The sequence below is a fragment of the Leucopleurus acutus genome (genome assembly GCF_964270905.1).
Source record: "Leucopleurus acutus genome assembly, chromosome: 1".
NCBI lineage: Eukaryota > Metazoa > Chordata > Mammalia > Artiodactyla > Delphinidae > Leucopleurus > Leucopleurus acutus.
The window spans coordinates 54,175,414-54,198,731 of record NC_139142.1 but is presented as its reverse complement, the minus strand read 5'-3'; the positions used below and the strand labels follow the sequence as shown (position 1 = coordinate 54,198,731).

General features: G+C 35.3%; 1 protein-coding gene across 2 annotated transcripts in view; it reads left to right on the top strand.

Moving 5' to 3' along the window:
• Positions 1 to 23,318, top strand: part of FANCM (FA complementation group M) — a 53,587-nt gene that overhangs the window by 15,753 nt on the left and 14,516 nt on the right. For both annotated transcript variants that reach the window (XM_082849491.1, XM_082849490.1), the window contains 8 exons: positions 1,164 to 1,348; positions 7,621 to 7,827; positions 9,347 to 9,560; positions 13,118 to 13,275; positions 14,379 to 14,534; positions 16,271 to 18,188; positions 22,725 to 22,822; positions 23,058 to 23,126. In XM_082849491.1, the coding sequence (XP_082705617.1) occupies positions 1,164 to 1,348; positions 7,621 to 7,827; positions 9,347 to 9,560; positions 13,118 to 13,275; positions 14,379 to 14,534; positions 16,271 to 18,188; positions 22,725 to 22,822; positions 23,058 to 23,126 (3,005 nt within the window). The remainder of the gene's footprint in view (positions 1 to 1,163; positions 1,349 to 7,620; positions 7,828 to 9,346; positions 9,561 to 13,117; positions 13,276 to 14,378; positions 14,535 to 16,270; positions 18,189 to 22,724; positions 22,823 to 23,057; positions 23,127 to 23,318) is intronic.

Here is a 23,318-nt window from a genome sequence, read left to right as displayed (position 1 = left end):
TAAATACTACTGAGAGGTGTGGTCAGATGAACTAAAAAGCATCCACTGAGTTTGGCAATATAGAGTTATTGATGACTTTGGTAGAGCAACTTTAATGGATTGAAGATAGAAAGGCAGGCTGTGGCCTGTTGAAGGAGATAGGCTTTGCACTGAAAGTAGCTATTGATCTGCAGTTGGTCAGATGTAGAGTCTTGATGCTATGCTGATTCAAAGGAGGTTTATCTGGAATAATTTTCCTTGCAACAGCAGCTGCTTCTTTTTCCTTATGTATTATACATTAACTTTATTAAGTCATTTAATTCATAAGGTTGTTATGAAGACTAAATGAGTTCATAATATAAAATGCTTAATGTAGTCTCTGGCACACACATGATGATTAACATAATATAAATCATGTTTAAGAAAGAAGGATTGTCAAAGACCCATGCAAGGTTAAAAAACAAAAGAAAGCAAATAACAAAAAACTCCACACAACTTGCAATTATTAACCAATTGCTATATGCAAGTCTACATACTTTATATTTACTGTTTCATTTAATCATCACCTCAATCCATTTTAGATATTAAGAAACTAAAGTTTAAAGAGACTAAATGACTACCATGGTCACACATCACCCAGAGACTAAGTGGTCCAGCCTCAAAATCATGTTTTTATTTATGCATTCTACTCCTCCCAAGCACAGAGACACTGGGAGCAGCTTTGTGATTGACTGTTGGGTATATTCTGCAGTTTCCTTGGAGAATTTGAACATATCAATAATTTGGAGACAGAATACCATGGCCTGGATTAAGACAGTGCCTTTAGTGAGCAGAAAGGAAAGGGAAGATATACAAAATCAGTGAGAGCTCTGCAGTCCTGTGCTTCTGATTTAGAAGGTAAAGGGGAATAACAGGCGTCATGCATGAATTGAAGGACTGGTCAAAAGGTAATTTTTATTTGGTTTAGGTTTTTATTTTATGACAGCCAATGAGAGATAAGGAGCCAGGTTTATTAAGATTACTAGAAAAGGTAGGAGGAAAACCAGCAAAGATTTAAGATGCCTTAAATTATTTTTTTGAAAGAATTGTCACTCACTAGTATATAGTTTCAGGTTTGTCTTTTGAATTAGTTCTCATCTAAATGCTTTTATAAAAGTTGTAATTAAAGTATTTTTGTTATATAGCTCAAAAGACATCTGACAAGAAATGTGACGAGACCAGAGTTATGATCTTCTCTTCATTTCGAGATAGTGTTCAAGAAATTGCAGAAATGCTTTTACAGCATCAGCCAATTATTAGAGTAATGACTTTTGTTGGCCATGCCTCAGGGAAAAGCATGAAGGGTTTTACCCAGAAGGAGCAACTGGAGGTAATTATTTTGGGAAATGATGAATATAAAAATAAAATTGATTAGCTTTGCACTTACGCCTTTTTTTGTTTTAACTCACTGGTCAGTTGGCTACATCTTAAAGATAATTTTGTAGTAAATGTATAAATAAAACTAGGCATATTTTGAAAGACCAAAAAAGGTGGGTGTTTTTGGATTTTGAAATTTTTTTAAAAAGTATAATGGTTAAGCAGAAAGGCTCTGGATTCATATTATGTAGGTTGGAATGCTGGTTCTTCCACTTATAAGTTTCTTTACTTCCTGTGCCTCAGTTTTCCTTATCTGTAAACATACCCTGTAGAGCTATTGTAAGCATTAAGTGAAATCGTACTGTAGAGCCTTCAAGAAGTGTTTACTATTTATTTATCTTAAGTCACTTTAGTTATTTATTCCAAACAAATAATAAGCTTACACTTTTTTCTGTTATCTAAAAATCTTAACTTAAAAATATGGTCAGAGGAAACCATGGTGGTATTTAAGGTAGCTGTATGCTCTGAATATTCATCATAAATTTTTGAGTGCTATGATGTTTTGGGGGATATTTTAGACTATAGATTTTTTTTTTTTTTTTTTGCGGTACGTGGGCCTCTCACTGTTGTGGCCTCTCCCGTTGCGGAGCACAGGCTCCGGACGCGCAGGCCCATCGGCCATGGCTCACGGGCCTAGCCTCTCTGCGGCATGTGGGATCTTCCCGGACCGGGGCACGAGCCCGTGTTCCCTGCATTGGCAGGCGGACTCTCAACCACTGCGCCACCAGGGAAGCCCTAGACTATATATAGATTTTTATAAATTGTATACAGGTTTTTTCAGGTTAGCTATAGGTCTACACTTGAGTAGGTATGTCTTTACTGTCTAATTCATTTTGAAAAATCCTTTCTTGATTCTGTCAACATTAATAGATGAGGACTCCTATTATTAAATACTTCTTATACCAGTCCCCACTGTACTCAAAAGAGTCTGTTTAAGCAAACTGGATCTGGTGGAGAGAGTCTAGGAGGTTTTCCTGAGTCTGAATGTAACACTTTTCCCTATCTCGAGTCTAATAAGTACTCTAAAGGATTCAGGCATCTAGTGGATGATTATTACTAACGTTAATAATCACGTTAGTGATTAGTAATATCTGTGTGAAAAATGAAGTGAATTTCTACCTAGGAGGTCAAGCATTTTGAAATACCCATAGTCCCCAACCTGGTCTCTGGCCAACTTCATTATTACCCAGAGTCATATTTCCTGGGTTTGTCAGGTATCATAAGAAACCTTATAGATTTTATTCACTTTGTCTTTTATTCACTTTTATCAATAATATTTTTATGTAAGCCAGGGTAACAATCCTTTTTATTACTCCTATACATAATGGCTTTCATAACAGGAGTTTTATTCTGAAATAAGCTTTCAAGCAGATAGTTGTAATTGAATTATTCATTTATCTAGAAACAAGTGATGAAGTCACAGAGGAAGTTGGGGGCCAGATTCTTTAGGACCTTACATTTCCATTTTAATGACTTTGGCTTTTACTCTGAATAAAGTGAGAAGAAGACCTTGGAGAATTTGGAGCAGAGGAGGGTCATGTCCTGATTGATATTTTAAAAGAATCACACTGGCTGCTGTCTTAAGAATAAACTATAGGGGCTAAGGGTGGAAATAGGAAGACCAATTGGAAGACTTATTAGAATAATTCAAGCTAAAGATGATGGTGGCTTGGACTAGGGTGGTAGCAGGTTGTGAGAAATGATTGGATTCTGGATATATTTTGAAGGTCAAGCTGACAGGACTTATTGACAAATTAGAGTGGGATATGAGATAAAGGAGTGTGAAGGCTGACTCCAAGGTTTTTGGCCTGAGCAACTGAAAAGAGTGGCTATTAACTAAGGTGGATAAGACTGCAGGAAAGGCAGGTTTTGTAGAGAATATTAGCTTGGTTTTGGACAAATTAACTTTGGCATGCCTATGAGATTAGTGGTTTTCAAACTGTCAAAACTGATGGAGGACCAGTTTATTTCCATTCAATACATCACAGATACCTTTGAACATTACAACAAAAATGAATTACTAGAAAAATAAGCTTAATGAAAAACAAAGTTCACGTCTAAATTTTTTTTTAGAGTCAACAGATGGGGAATACTCTGTCAAGTTTCTAAACTCTTACTCATAGTTTTTGTAGTCTTGTCAGCTGGTAGTAGACAGTTTGTGAACCAATACCGGCACCAGTAATAAATACTTCATGGATTGTACTTTGAGTTACACTGTTTTAAACATCAAGTAGCGATGTTAAGTAAACAATTGAATATATGTCTTGACTTCATGGGTTCATGGAAATATATATTTGGGAATCATCATCATGTAGATGAGACTGGGTTGAATGAAGACATAGAAGATGTCCAAAGACTGAGTCCTGGGGAATCAGAATAAGTGGCTAGTGAAATGGGAGAAAGACCAGGAGAGTGTGGTATCTCCTGGAGGAGGAAGTGATTAAATGTATAAATACTGCTGGTGGGTCATATAAGATGATAAATGGGAATTGACTATTGGAATAAGAGAGGAGAAGGCAAATGACCTTGAAAAGAACATTTTCAGTGAATGGTGGGACAAGCCACCACTGAGAAGAGCTGGAGATAGCAAGTATACAAGTCTTTCAAGGATTATTACTAAAAGGAGCACAGAGATGGAAGTAGTTTTTTGTTTGTTTGTTTTATGTTGAGATACATAATAGTATGCTTATATGCTGATAGGAATGACCAGTTGAGAAAGAAAAATTGATGACAGAGCAGAGAGAAGAGTATTGCTGGAATGATCTTTGAGTAGTTAAGGGAAAAGGATGGGATCTAGTATAAAACTATGGGAGGTGACCTCAGTTAAGAACACGGATAGTTTGTCCAAAACAATAGGAGGGGAAGGTAAACTATGCAGGCACAGGTAGAGGTGGGTATGTAGATGTGGCAGTGATACCTTGCGGAAAGTCTTTTTTTTTTGCGGTATGCGGGCCTCTCACCGCTGTGGCCTCTCCCGTTGCGGAGCACAGGCTCCGGACGCGCAGGCTCCACGGCCATGGCTCACAGGCCCAGCCGCTCCGCGGCATGTGGGATCTTCCCAGACCGGGGCACGAACCTGTGTCCCCTGCATCGGCAGGTGGACTCTCAACCACTGCGCCACCAGGGAAGCCCGGAAAGTCTTTTTTGATTGCTCAATTTTTGTCATGTCACCAACTGAGAGTGAGGATGGGGAGGAAATATTGGAAGTTTGATGAGAGAGGAGTGAGGAGGAGAATGGGGAGAGTGAATGGATTAGGGAAGTATAAGATTATTTTCAGATAGCACTAAGGGCTCACTCCAGGTGAGATTTTACGAGTTTAAAGTGTAACCAGTCAGCATGGTTGGTGTTTTCCTTCATCCACATTCAACTGTGTAAATACCGACCCAGTGGAAAGTGGGATATAATCAGTGTTGCAGTTTAGTTAGGAATATTGGAGGAGAGAGAAGCAAGGGAGTGGGTTGTAAGCTAGAGTGTAGTGTAAACAGCAAAAAAATGGTAGGATCAGTAGATTATAAGAAGTCCTGGTGGAAATTACTTAATCACTTATTCCTTTCTTTGATTAAACAACTTCTGGTTCATATTTATTTTTCAAACTCTAGGGAAATTAATATCAATCCTAGGCAAATAAATAACAATTTAGCTTGTACCTGCTACTAAAAAGAAAGTTCTTTGACATCCTTTATTAATCTATTAATTATTTATATTAAAGAATTTTTTTTTTTACAACTCTAGCTCTGGGCTTTTTTTGATCAGGACAAAAAGGACATCTGTTTTAAGTTACGTACAGGTAATGTTAGGTCAGTCTTTCCTTGGCTTAATGTCATTACAGATTACAAAGGGAAATGAATTATTCTTAACTTTTAATTATGACCACTGGTTCTCCCTGTATTCTGTTTTTCCATATTGAAGGAAAACTCTTTGACTAGCGTTACTGGAAAGGTTTCTAAGAGGATTTAACATGATAAATTTATATTTATTATCCTACTTTTAAAGTGGTTGTTTTAAACAAAAGAACTAGCTTAAGGATTAAGATAATAGTTTTTTAGAGTCAGAGAGACCTAGGTTTAAATGCTGATGATTATTATTACTTATAGAATAGTAGAATGTTTGAGCTTGAAACGACTTTATGGTCTTTTGTCATGGGTTCATAGCTATTTCTATACTTTTTTTTTTTTTTCCTTTGTGGTACACGGGCCTCTCACTGTTGTGGCCTCTCCCGTTGCGGAGCACAGGCTCCGGACGCGCAGGCTCAGCGGCCATGGCTCACAGGCCCAGCCGCTCCGCGGCATGTGGGATCTTCCCGGACCAGGGCACGAACCCGTGTCCCCTGCATCGGCAGGCGGACTCTCAACCACTGTGCCACCAGGGAAGCCTTATTTCTATACTTTGATAGAGTTCATATTTCCTTTTTGTGTATAGTCCCCTAATATTTTCTCCTGAAATTTACTTTTTAGATATGAGGTCTGATAACTGTCCTTCATACTAGCCATTTTGTTTAGGCATTCTTACATTTTAATAGGCATTTATAAAGGTATTAGTCAAAAGTATGACTGATTCCTCTGGAATACCATCATTTAATTTTTGTTTCTATTCTCTATCTATCTATTGACCATGATCTTATTTAATTACCACCACTACTACTATTCCACCATCCATAAACCTGCAACATTGATGTGTGTATATGTGTGTGTGTGTGTGTGTGTGTGTGTGTGTGTGTATGTAAATGAGGAAACTGAGGCTCAGAGCAGTTGAGAACTAAGTTTATAAGGCTTAAGGAAACTTTTCAAAATATTTGTTGACTTTTTCATTAACTCATTGTCATGCTAATGTAGTTTCATTAACTTGAGCAGAGAGAAATCCTGGTGAAGGGGAGAAAAAAAATTTTTTCTCTACCCTTACGAGTTCTTAGCTGAGACCTCTGTAATAAAAGATTAACAAGAGAAAAACAAACAGAAGCTTATTAACATGTATACCTCATGTATGCATAGGAGATACTGAGGGAAAAATGAGTAACTCCCTGAAGTGGCTTAGAATACAGATTTAAATATCATCTTATGGGGAAAGAGAAGGGGGGTGCACAGGGGAGAGTAAATGATTTTTAGGGAAGATGAATGGAGCCCTAAAAGAAAAAATGGGAGGTATGATAGTTTGTGATAAAGTTTGTCTGGATGTAGTGTGGACTTTCAGTGTCTTGTTGAGTCAGTTTTCCCTGGTTGATGAAACTCCTGGGGAGGGGATTTATGACAATTGAGTTCCTTCTGGAGGATCTGCTTTTAGACAGATAAGGGGAGTTCAGAGAAAGCCTCTCCCCGCATTTGCTGTTTTTCGAGTGCCTATAGCTCAAAATAATCAATATACCAAAGCAGCATAGGTTGGGGCAGCATGTTCTAAACTCCTACAGTCATATTTTGGGGTGGCATATTCTGCTACCCTTCACTGGAATGACAGTATAAAAGGTAAAACATGAATTCTATTTTTTTAATTAAAAATTTTTTTATTGGAGTATAGTTGATTTACAATGTTGTGTTAATTGCTGTACAGCAAGGTGATTCAGTTATATATATATGCATTCCTTTTTTATATATTCTTTTCCATTATGATTTATCCTAGGATACTGAATATAGTTCTCTGTGCTGTACAGTAGGACCTTGTTGTTGATCCATTTGACATATAAAAGCTTACATCTTCTAACCCCAACCTCCCACTCCATCCCTCCCCCAGCCCCCTCCCCCTTGGCAACCACCAGTCTGTTCTCTATGTCCATGATTCTGTTTCTATTTAAAATATGAATTCTAGAAGTAATAAAACAATCTTACTTTAACAATAGTTTAATTATTAAACGTACTATTATTGTTAAATTTACTAACAATAAATTTAGGTCTAGGACATGATAAATAACAGTAATTGCTCTGGGCCACTTATCTGCTTTACACCCCTTTTAGTGATGCTAAAAATAGTATCTGTGGTTTCTCATTCATGTGTAAATTGTTAGCAAAACCTTTTGGAATCATAACCGTTATTAAAGCAAAGAAATTGGGACTGCCCTTTGCATTTTACCAGAATGTCTTTTGGCTTATATTGCCATTTGCCGCTTCTTTTCCTGTTCGATAGTACTTTGGGTGCTGATTTTGAATCTGATTTCAGGGACAAATGGAAAAAGTATGCTTTGATCTACAACTCTCTTATACTTGCATCTAGTTATTTTTAAATCATTTTAATTTTAGGTAGTGAAACAATTTCGTAGTGGTGGTTACAATACATTGGTTTCTACTTGTGTTGGTGAAGAAGGTTTGGATATAGGAGAAGTTGATCTTATAATATGTTTTGATGCCCAGAAGAGCCCAATTCGTCTTGTGCAACGAATGGGTAGAACTGGCCGCAAACGTCAAGGCAGGATTGTTGTTATCCTTGCTGAAGGACGAGAAGAACGGGTAAGTAGACATGTGGAAACGTAATTTGACAATTGAAATTTGAGAAACAGAGCCTAAAGACAAGTATCAATCTGTTAACATTCAAAGTCCAAACAATCTGTAGGTAATTGTGATTGATTTCTGTTTTCCTTTGTATTAGATTCTGCCTGTTCTTTTCTTGTAATTAGGAGAATTTTTGACTGGATTCAGTCTTAATATTTTTATCCATATAAAGAAACACATTTTTGTACTTCAGTATTATTTTAGAGACACATAGATACAAAAATCAATATGTATTACTTTGTGTTACTATTTCCGTGTGCTTCTAAGGCCTGCTTTTTGTGTTTAGTTGTTTTTTAACTACAGTGAGCTGAGAATGGTTTTATTTATATTTTAAAGAATTGCCTAAATCAATCAACCAACCAACCAACCGACAAGAATATGCACCAGGGATAATGGGTAGCCTGCAAAGCCTAAAATATTTACTTTCTGGCCCTTTATGGAAAAGTTTGCTGATGCCTATTCTAAGTGATAAGGGACTTGAATGATATTCATACTTTGTTGTAATCTTGGGTAACAGGTCTTCCTAAATACGATGTTGTATCAATACATAATATTATTTTGTGTATGTACACTAAAGTATTAACTAACTTTTGTAACTGAGTGGTACTATTTCTGTGTCTAAGTAAATAGTTTTACATTAAAGATTTTTTCATTAATTGTGATAGTTTTAAAAAATTGATTTAAAATGTTTTATAAATCCTTTAAAAATCATCCTGAAAAATGAATTTTCCCCCCCAATACTTTTCATGTGATTATAGCATATTCTTATGTAACATCCAGTTTATCTACAAAATGATTCCAATAAATGAAATGTCTGGCAGCTTTTAAAAGTCTATGTATTATCACTGAGTGGAATTGGATTCTAACTAATTATATTACCTTGGCAACTCACTTAAGGTGAGTTGCCTTAAGTGAGTTGTTAGTTGTTAGTTTAGATATCAGGTGTTAGTTTTCTTATCTGTTAAGTCGTCATAATGGCCCACATTTGGTGAGTACCTACTCTGTGCTGGACAGTGTTGCAAATGTTTCAAATGCATTATTTTGTTTAAATCCTGTCAACAACCCTGTAAGGGCAGTACTAGTGCTTTTCTTGTTGTATACAGTAAAGAAAATTGACACGTAGAGAGATGAAGTAAAAGCTGAAATAAGAGAATAGTATTTTTTTAAAAAGCAATTGACACTTATATATAAACATCAGACTTAATCAAAAATAGCAAGATATTAATAAAAGACAGATTTCCTTTGTACAATATAGTTACTAAGTTAAGCTTTTATAATAATGAATTTTGAAATGATTTTCATCAAGAGTTAATTAAATAGGCTTCAAATTTAAGACAACAGATATTCCATTCTTCAAGTATTTAAGTGGATCAGAGTTTACTGTTTAGAATAAACTCAGACTAATATAATAACTGCTTGTCGTGGCTTGGTGATTATTATAGAAATAATGTGATTTGATGTTTATTTGTTTTTGCAGACTTATAATCAAAGTCAGTGTAACAAAAGAAGTATTTATAAAGCTATTTCAGGTAATAGGCAGGTCCTTCATTTTTACCAAGGAAGTCCACGAATGGTTCCTGATGGAATCGATCCACACTTACATAAGATGTTCATCACGCATGGTGTCTATGAACCAGACAAGCCTTCTCGGAACTTGCAGCGAAAGTCATCTATCTTTTCCTATAGGAAGGGTAAATAAAAATTTTCACATTTGAGACATGCGTTTGTCTTCCTGTTGTTCATTAGCAGGTCACATATTGATATTTTTCTTCTATGAGAAACTCAGCATACATTCTAGGCTGTTATAGACGTTCACTTTGAGAAGGATAAGAGATGATTAATGTGGCAAAGGGAAGGAGACACTGGCAGTACAGAATGAAAGAAACTCAGTGTTGGGAAAATTAAAAATATCTTATCAGCCCAGAGAATCCTCTTTACAAATTGTGGAAAAGAAAGAAAATAGTTTTATTATTGAATAGGCATTAAGCCAATTACAGTGCGCATTGTAAGGAATCCACTGAGATAATACAAAGACAGAAAGAAATTCTACCCTATTCATCCATGCAGTCACAGTCCTTTACATCATTTTCTTAAGATTAACAGTAACTTGTCCTCATATAAGAGGACAGCACCATTTGCTATATGTTCTTTCATAATTCATTCCAAATTCACCTGGTAATTGAGGTAGCCATTTGTGTTAGCTAGTTGCCTTTATCCAAAGAAATAATAAAACTTCTCTGTCTCTATGACAAGCAGATAAGGACAAGTCAGAGAAAGGTGCCAAGGCTAAACTCTGCAGGTGTATGGGAGATAGGGACACTATCTTCCTTGATGTTTACATTTCAAAGAGATGGCTCCTAGGTCCTTAAGAAAATCATTTCTGGTTGGAAAGCTGGCTAGAGGCTTGCTTTGCCTTTACAACAATTTGCATAAATATCAAAGGGTTAAATAAAGGATTTAGGAACATTAGGTATCTCTGGAATTGCTCCCAGAAAAAGGGAGGGGGAATTGTTTATTTCCATCTCTACAAAGGAAAAAATATTCTTTCTTTTTAAAAAAATATTTATTTATTTATTTGGCTGCACAGGGTCTTAGTTGTGGCATGTGGGATCTTTCGTTGCAGCGTGCAGGCTTCTCTCTAGTTGTGGCATGCGGGCTCTAGAGCACACGGGCTCAGTAGTTGCGGTGTGCAGGCTTAGTTGCCCTGCGGCATGTGGGATCTTAGTTCCCCAACCAGGGATTGAACCCGCATCCCCTGCATTGGAAGGCGGATTCTTAACCACTGGACCATCAGGGAAATCCCCCCCGCTTTTTTTTTTTCAATTTATTGTTACACCAGATAGTGGTGAAGTTAGACTAAGTTGTTGGTGATACTGAATCAGTAAGAAAAAAATACTATGGTGCCAGGGAGCATAGTAATGAGAGTGCTAGCTTAAGAACTGCAGAGATTTTGGTGATATCAAGAAAATATCTGGAACTGTTAGCACTATAAAAATGAGAAACAAAAACTTTTTAAAAAAATTTTATTTAATCTTTAAGGTAAGCTTTTAAAGAATCATAAAATCATGTAATTATATTCTAAGATTTGGAAGAAATCTTGGGGGTCATCTGGTCCAATTACTTACCAAGGTAGGGATGTTTTCTGTAGCATTCTTGTTAAATGTATATCCAGCCTCAACTTGAACATCTTTGTTAATGGAAATTGTATTCTTTTATGAGGGTTCATTCCATTGTTGAATAGTCCATATAGAAGAAGTCCCTCTGTTGAAAAAAACAATCTGGCTTTGTACCTTTTGCTCATTGATTTAGTTTTGGCTTTGCCAACTGAAAGAGAACGCACAATGTAAAAGTTGAGAATTATGTTTTATTTGGGGTATTACTGAGGACTGTAGCCCAGGAAGGCAGCCTCTCAGACAGCTCTGAGGGACTGGTCCAAAGAGGTTTAGGAGGAGCCAGGATATATAGGAGTTTTTGCTGAAAAACAACCCTAGTAGTTGAGCATCAAAAGATTACTGCTAATCACAAAAAACAGATGTCTCAAGTTAATGATTTTAATGCTTTTTTATGTATGGGAAGATGCAAGAGTTTGGGCTCATTAAAATTATACCTTTGATATACATCTTAACTATCTGGGGCCAGTATCCTGTTTTTCTCCATGCTGAAACCCCCTTGGGGGCAGCTGCAGTGGCTGATGGCTTGATGGCCCCATCATCCTTTGTTTACTGAAATGGCAGGCGACTTTCTTTGCCAACAGCTTCTAGATGCAGAGTGGATTTGATCTTTGGTTTACGTAGGTGGCAGTTCTTTATGTATTTGAAGACAGTACCTCTCAGGTTTGTTCAACTGATTGTTCTACTGGTTTTCATTACCGTGAAGTTTCAAAGTTCTTTCCCTCCTAGGCACCTGCTTTGGACTTAAATTTGTTAATGTTCTTTCCCTTAACTCAGAGCCATTAATCAGTGTTTTTTGGATATGCCTATTAAACCTAATGCAAATCCACTTAATAGGAATATACCTGTCATTTTACAAGACTTTGCTAAATTTTGGGTTAAAATGAAAAGATAGTATGTATTTTGAATTCTCTTGAATTTATTAAAAAACTTGATTAGGTTGGCATACGTTTTTCTTAGTGATCATTTTATTTTTATAAATGTATATGTTTAATGATTGTTTATAAAATGTTACTAGGGATGGATGGTAAAAGTCTAGAACCTGTCCTTTTTTAAAAATTGAGATAATGTTAGCTCATGTTCATTTTTCTGTGCTTTTTTTCTTCCGTTTTCTCTGATTTTTCAAGTGTCAGTGATTCATCTTGCCAAGATAGTGTGTATGAATGTCATCTTCTATGTATTAGTATATAATTCATTTGGGCTTAGAGGTCTGAGTTTATTTAAAGTGACTAGGAGAATGGAATACCTTTCTACTTCAAAAGCCTTAGCGCCTCAGATTGCTAAATCTGAAAGGGACCTGAGAGATCACCTAGTTCAAACCCCTTATTTTATAAAAGCTTTCTATATAATATTTGGGACTAGCTAAGACAGTAGCTTCCTGATTCCTAATTCAGTAGTCTTTCTGATTTTTTTTTTTCTGCCCTCATCTGTATTGGGACCAGAGTTATAGGTTTGTATTTTTTATCCTTTCCATGTTGGTGATTGTTTTCCTTCATAAAGATTATGGAAATTAAAAAAAGGGTTAATTTATGATACATTTTTTAAAAAGTATATTATTATGTCATTATTTAAAGCAGTAGGTCTTTCCTATCCCCTTTCAACCCCACCCCCCACCCCATTTAAGACTTTAGTCTTGGCATCTCCCCCACCCCCACACCAGTTTCAGATAACTTTTCCGATAATGTTATGCTAGAATCATGATACTAGTTTTCATCTGTGAGTTATCTGTTTCCTGCCAGGTCTTAGACAACAAAATGGAGAGAGTCCAAAAGAAACCAGAACTGAGAGCCTAGCTGCCTGGTGATGTTTTGCTAATAAAGTCATTACCAAAGGTTAGTCTAGATGGAAGGGTGCACTAGCACTTTCAAAGAGGTGAGAGAAGTTTAGGAGATATGTAGAAGCAGGAAGTGATAACCAGAGTGTTTATATGAAGAACACTAATTTTAAGGTATAGAATCAGTGGTTTAGCAGAGATGAGTAGACATATACAGGTAGAGCGTTTGAGTTGATGTCATATATTTTGTGTTTGCCTGGCAGATTTTTTTAAACCTCTTTTCAATTATTTTTTAAACTTATAGGAATGAGGCAGAGTAATTCAAAGAATGATTGGTTCTTATCAGAAGAAGAATTTAAATTATGGAACAGACGATATAGATTAAGAGACACTGATGAAATTAAGGAAATAACATTGCCTCAAGTTCAGTTTCTATCTTTACAGAATGAGGAGAACAGACCAGTAAGTTGAACATGTTTTCAGATGCTTTTTATAGCGACTGTGCAATAGCTTTGGAAGTAAAGAGAATGAATGTTCATGATCAGAATGTCAACTTATGTAAAAATTAAGAATGTAAGCAGTGTAAAAAAGAATATTAAAGTCTAATTTGGTAAAACTACTAATTTTCTTGTATTCCTTATTGTATATATATTTTTACATGACTGTAATATATTTACATAAGTTCTGACTTTTCTTATTACTTTCTGCATATGAACATGTCTGTGTAGGTGTAATTTATATGATTGTTATGTTGCTCTGCAATATACCATAATTTGGCTCTTTCCCTGTCATGTTTTAGAATTATTTTCAGTATATTACTAATATAAAATTAGGCTGTCATGAGCATCTTTGTACAAACTTGTTTTCAATTTTTGTTTTGAAATTACAGTAAAACTTTAAATTGGATCTTAGATTTGTTTATTTTGTTTACTATGAACAAATTATTGATGAACTTAATGAAAGTCAAGAGAATTGAGCAAAGGTTACATATGAACCTTGAGAACTAGAAAAAGAACCTCAAGGAAGATTCCTTTGGGAAGATTTATAGGGCTAGAAATATATGGCTCTTGAGAATTTGTATTTTATTCACTAACAGGGAAAGTGAGAAATGGCAGTAGGCATGAAGAATTGGGATCAGTATCACTGAGAGATTATGACTACCTCTTTATTAGATTATAGAATATAAATCTAGCATAATAGTAATTTTGAAGCCACACATTTTCTTAAATATTTGCTCTTAACATGGGACTATATAAACAGGAATATGGCGAACTAGTAACTCATATAACATTTATTTATTTGTGTATTTCATTTTTAATGACATTTATTGTTTTCTTTCTAATTTTAAAGCAATACATGTAACAGTTATTTTAAAAATGTGTTTAAAAGGACATCTTTGTACTTTATAAAATTATTTTCTTTTTTCTCCTGAGATTTTAGTTGAAAATACCTAAATGAATTAAAATTATTTATGGTAGGCTATCTGTATATTAAGTATCTTTTTAATCAGTATGTGAAATCTGAGTATGTGTGTTTTTATTATGTTAAATTTATCATTAATCAAGACTCAAGAACCAACCACTGGAATTCATCAACTCTCTCTCTCTGAATGGAGACTGTGGCAGGATCATCCTTTACCTACATATCAAGTCGACCATTCAGATCGATGTCACCATTTTGTAAACATTATGCAAATGATAGAAGGAATGAGACATGAAGAGGTAGGGTTCTACTGTAACTTTCTCTTGCTGGTATGCCAGTGAAACTAGAATACTTAATCTTTATTCTTCTTAATTTGAAGTCTTTATTATAAGAAACAAGTATTTATTATAAATAATCATAGCTAGACTATTTTTGTTTTTCTATATAGCTTCTTGTGATCTCAGTGAGGAACTAGTTCTCTGTCTTAGGAGAAGTAGACCTAGTTAGAAGAATGTCATCGGTGAATATTGATAGACCAGAGTAAAATTTTAATATATTTAATGATTTTAAAAATTTTCTTTTATTTAAAATTTTTTTTTGGCCATGCTGCATGGCTTGCAGGATCTTAATGCCCTGACCAGGGATTGAACCTGGGCCCCAGCAGTGAAAGCATTGAGCCCTAACCAATAGACCTCCAGGGAATTTGCATTTAATGATTTATATAAACTGTTTGTAAAGCTAATTTAGGATTATTGTTAGATTGGAATCTGCATAAATGTTCTCTATTATATAGGTTATTTGGTATGTCTCTTTTATCCTGGTGGTAGTTTAGAGATTTAGTGATTTCTTGAGCAGTTTCCTGATTATTCTTCCTTGAGAGAGTCAGAATGATGAACGTATTATGAGTGTGAAATCCAAAATGCCTGGGTTAGAAGCCCAACTTTACCTCTTACTAATTGTGCATCTGTAAGTTACTTAACCTCTTTGTGCCTCAGTTTTATCTGTAAAATGGGGATAATGATAATACTTTCTTCATAAGATTGTTGTGAGGATTAAGTGGCTTAATACACATAAAGCAATTAGAATAGAAACTGGAACATAGTAATTACTCAATAGATTGTAGCTGCTATTTTTATTAGCTGTTGTTCATGAATACATGTAAATAAAGTAATTATTTTTGGATCCCAGCAAAGCCTATGCATCAAAGTAACACATTTATTTAGTGCCTTCTACATGGCATGGTTTGTTCTAGGCCCTGTGGCTACATTGGTGAAGAAGTCAGATAAAATATTCTATAGGGAGCATATATCCTAGCAGGGAGACAGACATTTTCACATTAATATTTACTGTATTTATTATTCAAAAAGTGGAGAATTAATTGCTTAAGTCCCTGAAGAGTAGAAGAATCCTGACTAAAGTGGCATTCATGGGCAAGAGGGAAGGATGAGTCAAGGATGGTGGGGACTGTAGTTTTAGATTTAGAGATAAGTAAGACTTGGAAATTCACTAGAAGTGTTCTTAGGAAATTTGTAAAAAACAGTATATTCTAGCTTACAGCCTAGAAGACATACAGGTACCATTATTTCAGATGTTTCAAAAGCTGTTCTTAGTTTACCTTCAACAAGAGAGTAAATTTAACATACATATGTGTGTTTTTCATTTATATATATTAATTTCTTAAATATCTACTTTTAGAAAATTAGAATAATTGTTCAATTAAATGTCAGGAGTGAAAAAAGTGTTTATAATCATATTCTATGTATTAATTTGTACTTTCTCCAAATAGTTATCATGGGTCTCTCATGTACTGGGTACTGGGAATACAAAAATATTAACTGATAAAAGATAATTTATGATAATTTCGCAGTAGTGTCATTTCTATTTTGTTTGACTTGGAATAAGTTTTTAAGGTATAAAAAATCATTTGAATAATGTAATATTGTTTAGAAAATATTTTAGCAGAGTAAAACTCATCTTTAGAATTGTTTTTTTTTTTTCTGTTTTCCTGTGACTTTTTCATTTTCCTTCTTTATAGGGAGAATGCAGCTATGAATTGGAAATTAAATCTTATTTACAAACGGAAGATGTTAGCTCAACATCTAGTGCTCCCAGGAATGAATATAATCCTTTTGCCAATGGCATCTTTACTAGTAACAAGAAATCTTCATTTACAAAGAATATAAATCAAGGCAAATCACTCTCAATGACGGAATCTGATGAAGAATGTGCTGAAATTTTTAAACAAATTCATATCAAACCAACTGAAATTGCTTCTCTAAAAAAAAAAGCTTCCAAAGAACTGAAAAAAGATCAACCTAAAAAAGAACATAAGGAGGTTGTTATGGGGCCTTTAGATACTGATGGCAGTTCTACTGCTAAAAATATTTTTCAGGTAGACCTACTAAATGATAAAAGAGTATCAGATACAGATGAAGTTGCTGCCACATGTGCTATCAGTGAAAATGTAGGTAATCGGTCGTGTGGATTATTAGCAGATTGTCAGTTTACAAATAAATCTACTAGTTCATTTACTGGAAATTTTTTAGATTCTGGTTATAACAGTTTCAGTGATGAGAAATCTCTTTCATCTAGCTTATTTTTTCCATTTGAGGATGAGCTTTATATAGCTAGAACAGATGACAAATTTTATAATTGTCATTCATTAACAAAAGAGGTGCTAGCTAATGTAGAGAGATTTTTATCTCATTCTCCTCCGCCTCTTAGTGCACTCTCAAATTTGGAATATGAAATTTCTAAGGGTTCTGCACTTGAGAACTTGCTTTTTGTACCCTACACAGAGTGTTTACAAAATGACAAATCCACCTGTTTGATGTCAAATTCAACTATAAATTCTCAACAGAATTTAGAATTGAGTTCACTTAAATTTATTACTCATCCTTCTGAAAAAAGTTGCCTTTATGGTACAATTAATGATAAGATTTCTGCTGAACCAAGCTTCTGTTACTATAATAAAGTACATAAAGATATTAAAAATGAACATTTAGTATCCAACCATCATATTCAAATAAACACTGGCCCTCCAAAGTATTTTGTTGAAGAAAAGAATCATGATGTTGATAACAGTGGCCTCCCAATATTGCATACTGATCAGGATGAGAGTTTGCTATTATTTGAGGATGTTAATACAGAGTGTAATGATGTGAACCTTCCTCCCTTGAACAGTAAATGCAAATCTTTATGTGTGTCAGACAAAACTGCTCTAAGTGAAATGGCACTGGGCTCTCAGTTCTTAATTTCTGATGAACTTTTGTTAGGCAGTAATTCTGAACCCCAAGATCAAATTATCGGTGATACGAATAGTTGGAAATCTCATGAAGATTTGAGAGGTGTACATGAGGAAAAACTGAAGAATGATGAATATGGTTTTGACTGCTCTAAGGATTTATTTTCTGTTACCTTTGATTTAGGATTTTGTAGTCCAGATACTGATGATGAAATACTAGAACATGCATCAGATACAAATAAGAATAAAATTTTAGATGATCTATCTGGAGGGTGTTTAGACATTAAGGAGATAAATGATGCGAATTATGTTTCAAATCAAGCAGTAATATCAAGAGACCATGTTGATAGTTCTACGAGTGTAACCATTACTAACCCATCAAGTGAAGATAAGCGGAGTCCAACTTTTGCATGTTTTCCAATGAATGCAACAAAAAATAAAGAATTTATGTCTCCTGGTTATTCTCAATTTTCATTGCCAGTAAGAGAGAAAGTTATGAGTACACCACTTTCTCAATCAAACACGGCAAACTTATTTTCTAAGAAGAGAATAGAAATGGCTAGGAAGTCAGATTCCAATAAGGGAAAAATAAATCTACAAAGTTTCAAAGAAACATTGAATTCAACTTTTGATGATTTGGGACTTTCTATAGAAAAGGCTAACAGCAGGGAACAAATCAATCTGCATCAATCCTGCCATTCTGCTAAAGGTAAGATTCCATCTTTATAAAATACAAATCTTTCTAGAATGATTACTTTGGATCATATTCTATAATTTTTCAAATGTAGTTTCTCAGTATATGGTGTATTGAATTAGGTAATCGATGTACTATATATTTCTTAAGTTGATGCTTACTGATCCAGTATTTATTTTATCTGCATATACTTATGGCATGTATGCCATAGGAAAGGTATTATGCTAGGCACTGTGAAATGTAGAAGTGTAAGATTTGGCTCTAGCCCTTTATTGTAAAACACAAACAAATGTGTGACATATACATTCAGATACCAGTAAAACATGGAAATAACTACCAAGTGAATAATAAGATGGCAGACATCTAGGAGGTTCAGAAGATGAAAACATTTTGAACTGGATTAGATTGGAAATGTTGACTTCAGAGGAAGGTTTCCATTTTGGCTCCTCAGGAATATTCATGATTTGGATATGCTGAAAATAATCAGGAGGGAATATGGATGTTATAAAATGGTGAAAACAAAGGGAAAGCAGGAAAGTGTAAGATTTTGGTGGGATAGTATAAAGTAGAGGATTTATATAGCAAAATTTAGAAATAAGACTGTATTTGGAAGATTGAGATAAGACCATAGCAGATCTATAGGAATCTTTGGATTTCTGTGATCTAATTCTACAGAAAACCCAGAAAATAGATGTTTAGTATTAAAATGATTTAAGTATCCTTTAGATCCTGTTATAGAACCCAACTCTAGTTTGTGTATAGATTATTATAGCAGGCTATTTATGAATTTTATTCTTTATGGCTGAGGAAAAAGAATAGTTGTAGGGTAAAATGAGAATTTCCTTTGTAAATCTTTTTCTTATCTGTTCTCATTAGCATCAAGGGCATGATTAATGAATGTTTTATTTAAGATAAAAACTTATTTAAAATAAGTTCTGGAAATACAGTTGATTTTTAAAAACTGACTATTCGGGGCTTCCCTGGTGGCGCAGTGGTTGAGAGTCCGCCTGCCGGTGCAGGGGACGCAGGTTCGTGCCCCGGTCCAGGAACGTGGCCGCCGAGCCTGCGCGTCTGGAGCCTGTGCTCGCAAAGGGAGAGGCCGCGGCAGTGAGAGGCCCGCGTACCGCAAAAACAAAAAACAAAAACCAAAACTGACTATTCTGCATAGTTCTGGAGGTACTCTGACGTGTATTTTTACTGAGTATGTTGCCTGTGATCCTTTAATATTTGCTTTAACACCTTTATATTAAGTCTGTGTTAATGGGTGAGATAATTTTTCTTTGTGTCATATTTGCATTAAAACTTTTTTTCTAGCATTGTACTTAACTACTAACCATGGGCAATATAATTCTGAATACATATACATTAAGGAACAATTTATTAGGGAATATTTACTTAGTATTTATTATTCCACTTAACTGAAATAGAAGACTTAGGATAATTTGCCTTGTTATATATGTATACAGTAATAGTTGATTAAAACACCACTAAAGCAGTTAAAAGGAAAGCCTCCTGGAATGACTTGCTTATTGTAGCTGAGCCCTGCATTTAACTATGGTGATCATCTACAAAAAGGATTTATTCAAGTTTATCTGTCTGGGTAGATGTTTTACTAGTATAGAGTGTGAGGAGAAATTTACTCTGTGAGTTTGTATTTGTTTTTTTTTTTTTTTTTTTTTTTTTTTGCTGTACGCGGGCCTCTCACTGCTGTGGCCTCTCCCGTTGCGGAGCACAGGCTCCGGACGCGCAGCCTCAGCAGCCACGGCTGACGGGCCCAGCCACTCCGCGGCATGTGGGATCTTCCCGGACCAGGGCTCGAACCCGTGTCCCCTGCATTGGCAGGCAGATTCGTAACCACTGTGCCACAAGGGAAGCCCTGTATTTGTTTTTTATTGCTGTGTAAAAAATTACTCCCCTTAAATTAGTGGCTTAAAATAACATCTCACAGTTTCTGTAGTTTAGGAATTTGAGAGTTGCTTAACTGGGTGGTTCTGGCTTTCTCTTAGGGTTATAGTCAAGATTTCACTTGGGGTTGCACTCATCTGAAGACTTGACTGGGCATGTAGAATCTGCTTCCAAGATGGCTTATTTGAAAGTGGGGGAGGGTGATGGGAGGCATACAGGAATCTCTGGTCCATAGCAATTCTAAAATCTAGCAGAGCTGAGATTGGAAGTTTCTTGATTAGTACTCAAAGCCTGCTAATAATTCTCCATGGTTCTTGGCTTTGTACTCTGGAAGCTCGGTTCAATTTTGTAACAGGTAGCACCTGTGGAGTTTTCTCAGCCTGCTTCCTTTTAGTGAAAATTTGGGGATCCAAAGCCCTCTTTTCATTTTGTACTGTCTCTGCCCCTTTTAGTTGTAGCTGGCTGTGTTTCTTCGCTTATAATTCTCATAAATCTTTGTGGATCTCTTGTGAATCTTATTTGAGGTTCATTCCATTAGACACTAGCTGTGCCCACAAATCTTTTGGAGGTAAGTCCTTCTCTACCTTTGGCTTCTCCAAAGCCAAAGATGTCTAGAGATAGTTCCTTAATCTTCTTAGAAGGCCTGTTGTTTGAGAGGAAAAGTAAGAGACATCTTTAAAATGTTTGGAGGGCGTTTTATCTGACTGAATGGTACTCTAAGGTACCACCTTTGATCTTTCTGAGGTCTTAAAGCATTTGCAGTTACACCTTCAGCACCATTTGCACAATAGCTTCTTAGCAGTCTTCTAGATTAGATCTTTGCCTGGAACATTTCTTAATTTAATATTGTTTGCCAGCTGGAGAAGCTGTTAATCTTCAAAACCAGCAAGTCTCAACTGTTTCCTGTTTAACAATACTTTCTTTAGTTCCTCTCTCTCCTTTCACATTTTACTTAAACAGGAAGAAGCATAGGTAATACCTTAAACATTTTGTCTGGAAATCTCCTTACTTAGATCACCTCATTCATTAGGTATATTTTCATTTTGGGTTTTTTTTTTTTGGCCACGAGGCATGTGGGATCTTAGCTCCCAGACCAGGGATCGAACCCGAACCCCCTGCATTGGAAGGCGAAGTCTTAACCACTGGACTACCAGGGAAGTCCCATTAGGTACATTTTCTACTTTCTGTGTTACCACAATGTTGCTAAACTTTCTGGCACTACATTAAGGATCCTCTTTCCTATAATTTCTAATAAAGTTTTTCTTACTTCTTTCTAAGCCCTCACCCATGGCCTCCTAAATGGCCATTAATCTTCCTACAAACAATTCCTTTGAGGCTCTTCAAGCTTTCACTAAAACTTTCCTCAAAAATCCTTTCAGCTTCTGCCCACTCTCTAGTTCTAAATTTATGTCCACAGTTTTGGGTTTTGGTATGGTAATTCCCTATTTCCAGGTACCAAAATCTGTGTTATTTATCTCTTGCTGCATAACAGATTTCCTCCACAACTTAATGACTTAAAACAACATATATTATTTCACTGTTCCTTTGGCCAGCATATATTATTTCACCGTTTCTTTGGACTCTTTAGCTCAGAGTTCTGACTACGGATATTTTACGAGGTTGCAGTCAAGTCGTTGGCCAGGGCTACAGTTATCTGAAGGCTTGAATAAGCTTGGAGGATCACATTGCCATTGGTTAAGAGGCCTCAGTTTCTTGCCATGTTTGCCTCTCCATTGGGTTACTTCCTCTATTCTTATTATATAGCATTTGGCTTCCTCCAGAGTGAATGAGGCCAGAAAGAGAGCAAGGATGAGACCTCTTATGACCTAGACTCTGAAGTAACACACCTTCACTTCCATTATATTCTTCCGTTAGAAGCAAGTGACCAAGTGTGGCCCACCCTCAAGGGTAGAAGAATTATGATCCAACTCTTGAAAAGCAGGCATATCAGAGGATTTATGAACATATCTTAAAACAACCACAGGGCTTTTATAGAAGGTTTCATAAAAACACATAAAAGGTGTCTTCTGTCAAAATTTTATGCAAGTACAGAAATAGAACTTTATCTGAAAACTTGAAGGATTTGATTTCACATGAATGTTTTGTTTTTTAACATTCTTTCTACCCACAAATGTCTTGTTCCAATTACAACATTTGGGTGACTACCAATTTTTATTTTACACTTACTCACAACACATATGTATATGTACACATATGTACATACATACATTAAAAAAATTTTTTCATATATTGTTTTGTAGCCTACAACTAGAAAGAGAATAAGACACAAAGGGCAGAAAGACTATAGTAGATTTTAGAGATGAATTCTAGAACGAATAAGACTAATAAAATTGTATTTTGCACTCTTCTGGACTTTTTTCAGTTAATTTGTAAAACTGAACCTGAGTTAAATATATGTTTATTACCAAGAGTTATCATGTCTTAATTTCTTCACTGGCATTGTTTTTATTTTTCTGTTTTTTCCCATGCTGATTTTTGGGCCAAATTTCTAAAAAACTATCTTGTTTGAGAGTGAATAAATGTTGAGATTGCCAGAAACAATTCTTATTGGACCCATAAATAAAATAGATAGTTGTGGTTGGATAAACTTAAATCTGTTGACCAGATTCATTATTTTTTAATAAGTTATAGATGAACAGTTAACAAGCAGTGAAAGTGAAGATGATGAGATTTTCCGAAGAAAAAGTAAAAAGACAAAAGGAAATGTTTTGGAGTCCCCTGAGGTGAGTCATTCAATAATCACAATAACATGATCACATAAAGTTTTTTGTTCCTCTTATTTTTTTTTTGGCCATGCCGCATGGCATGTGGGATCTTAGTTCCCCAACCAGGTATCGAACCCACACCCCCGGCCTTTGAAGCATGGAGTCTTAACCACGGGACTGCCAGGGAAGTCCTTTTGTTCCCCTTAAAACTATTTTTTTTTAACTTTTTACTTTATTTATCTACTTTATCTAGAATCAGAAAAATAGCGAAGTTGATTCTCCACTTCATGCTGTCAAAAAGCGCAGGGTTCCTCCAAACAGAGTAAGTAAATAACAAATAATGTAGGGTAATTCCTTTTGAAATAAATATTACAAGAGAAATATCTGTATAGATGACCATAGGTATGTTTGATCTTATGGGTATATGTTTAACAGAAAAATAGATAGTAAATCCTATGTGACTGGAATTTCTATTTTAATTTTAAACTCCTTCAAAAAACTCTCCCTATTTTTG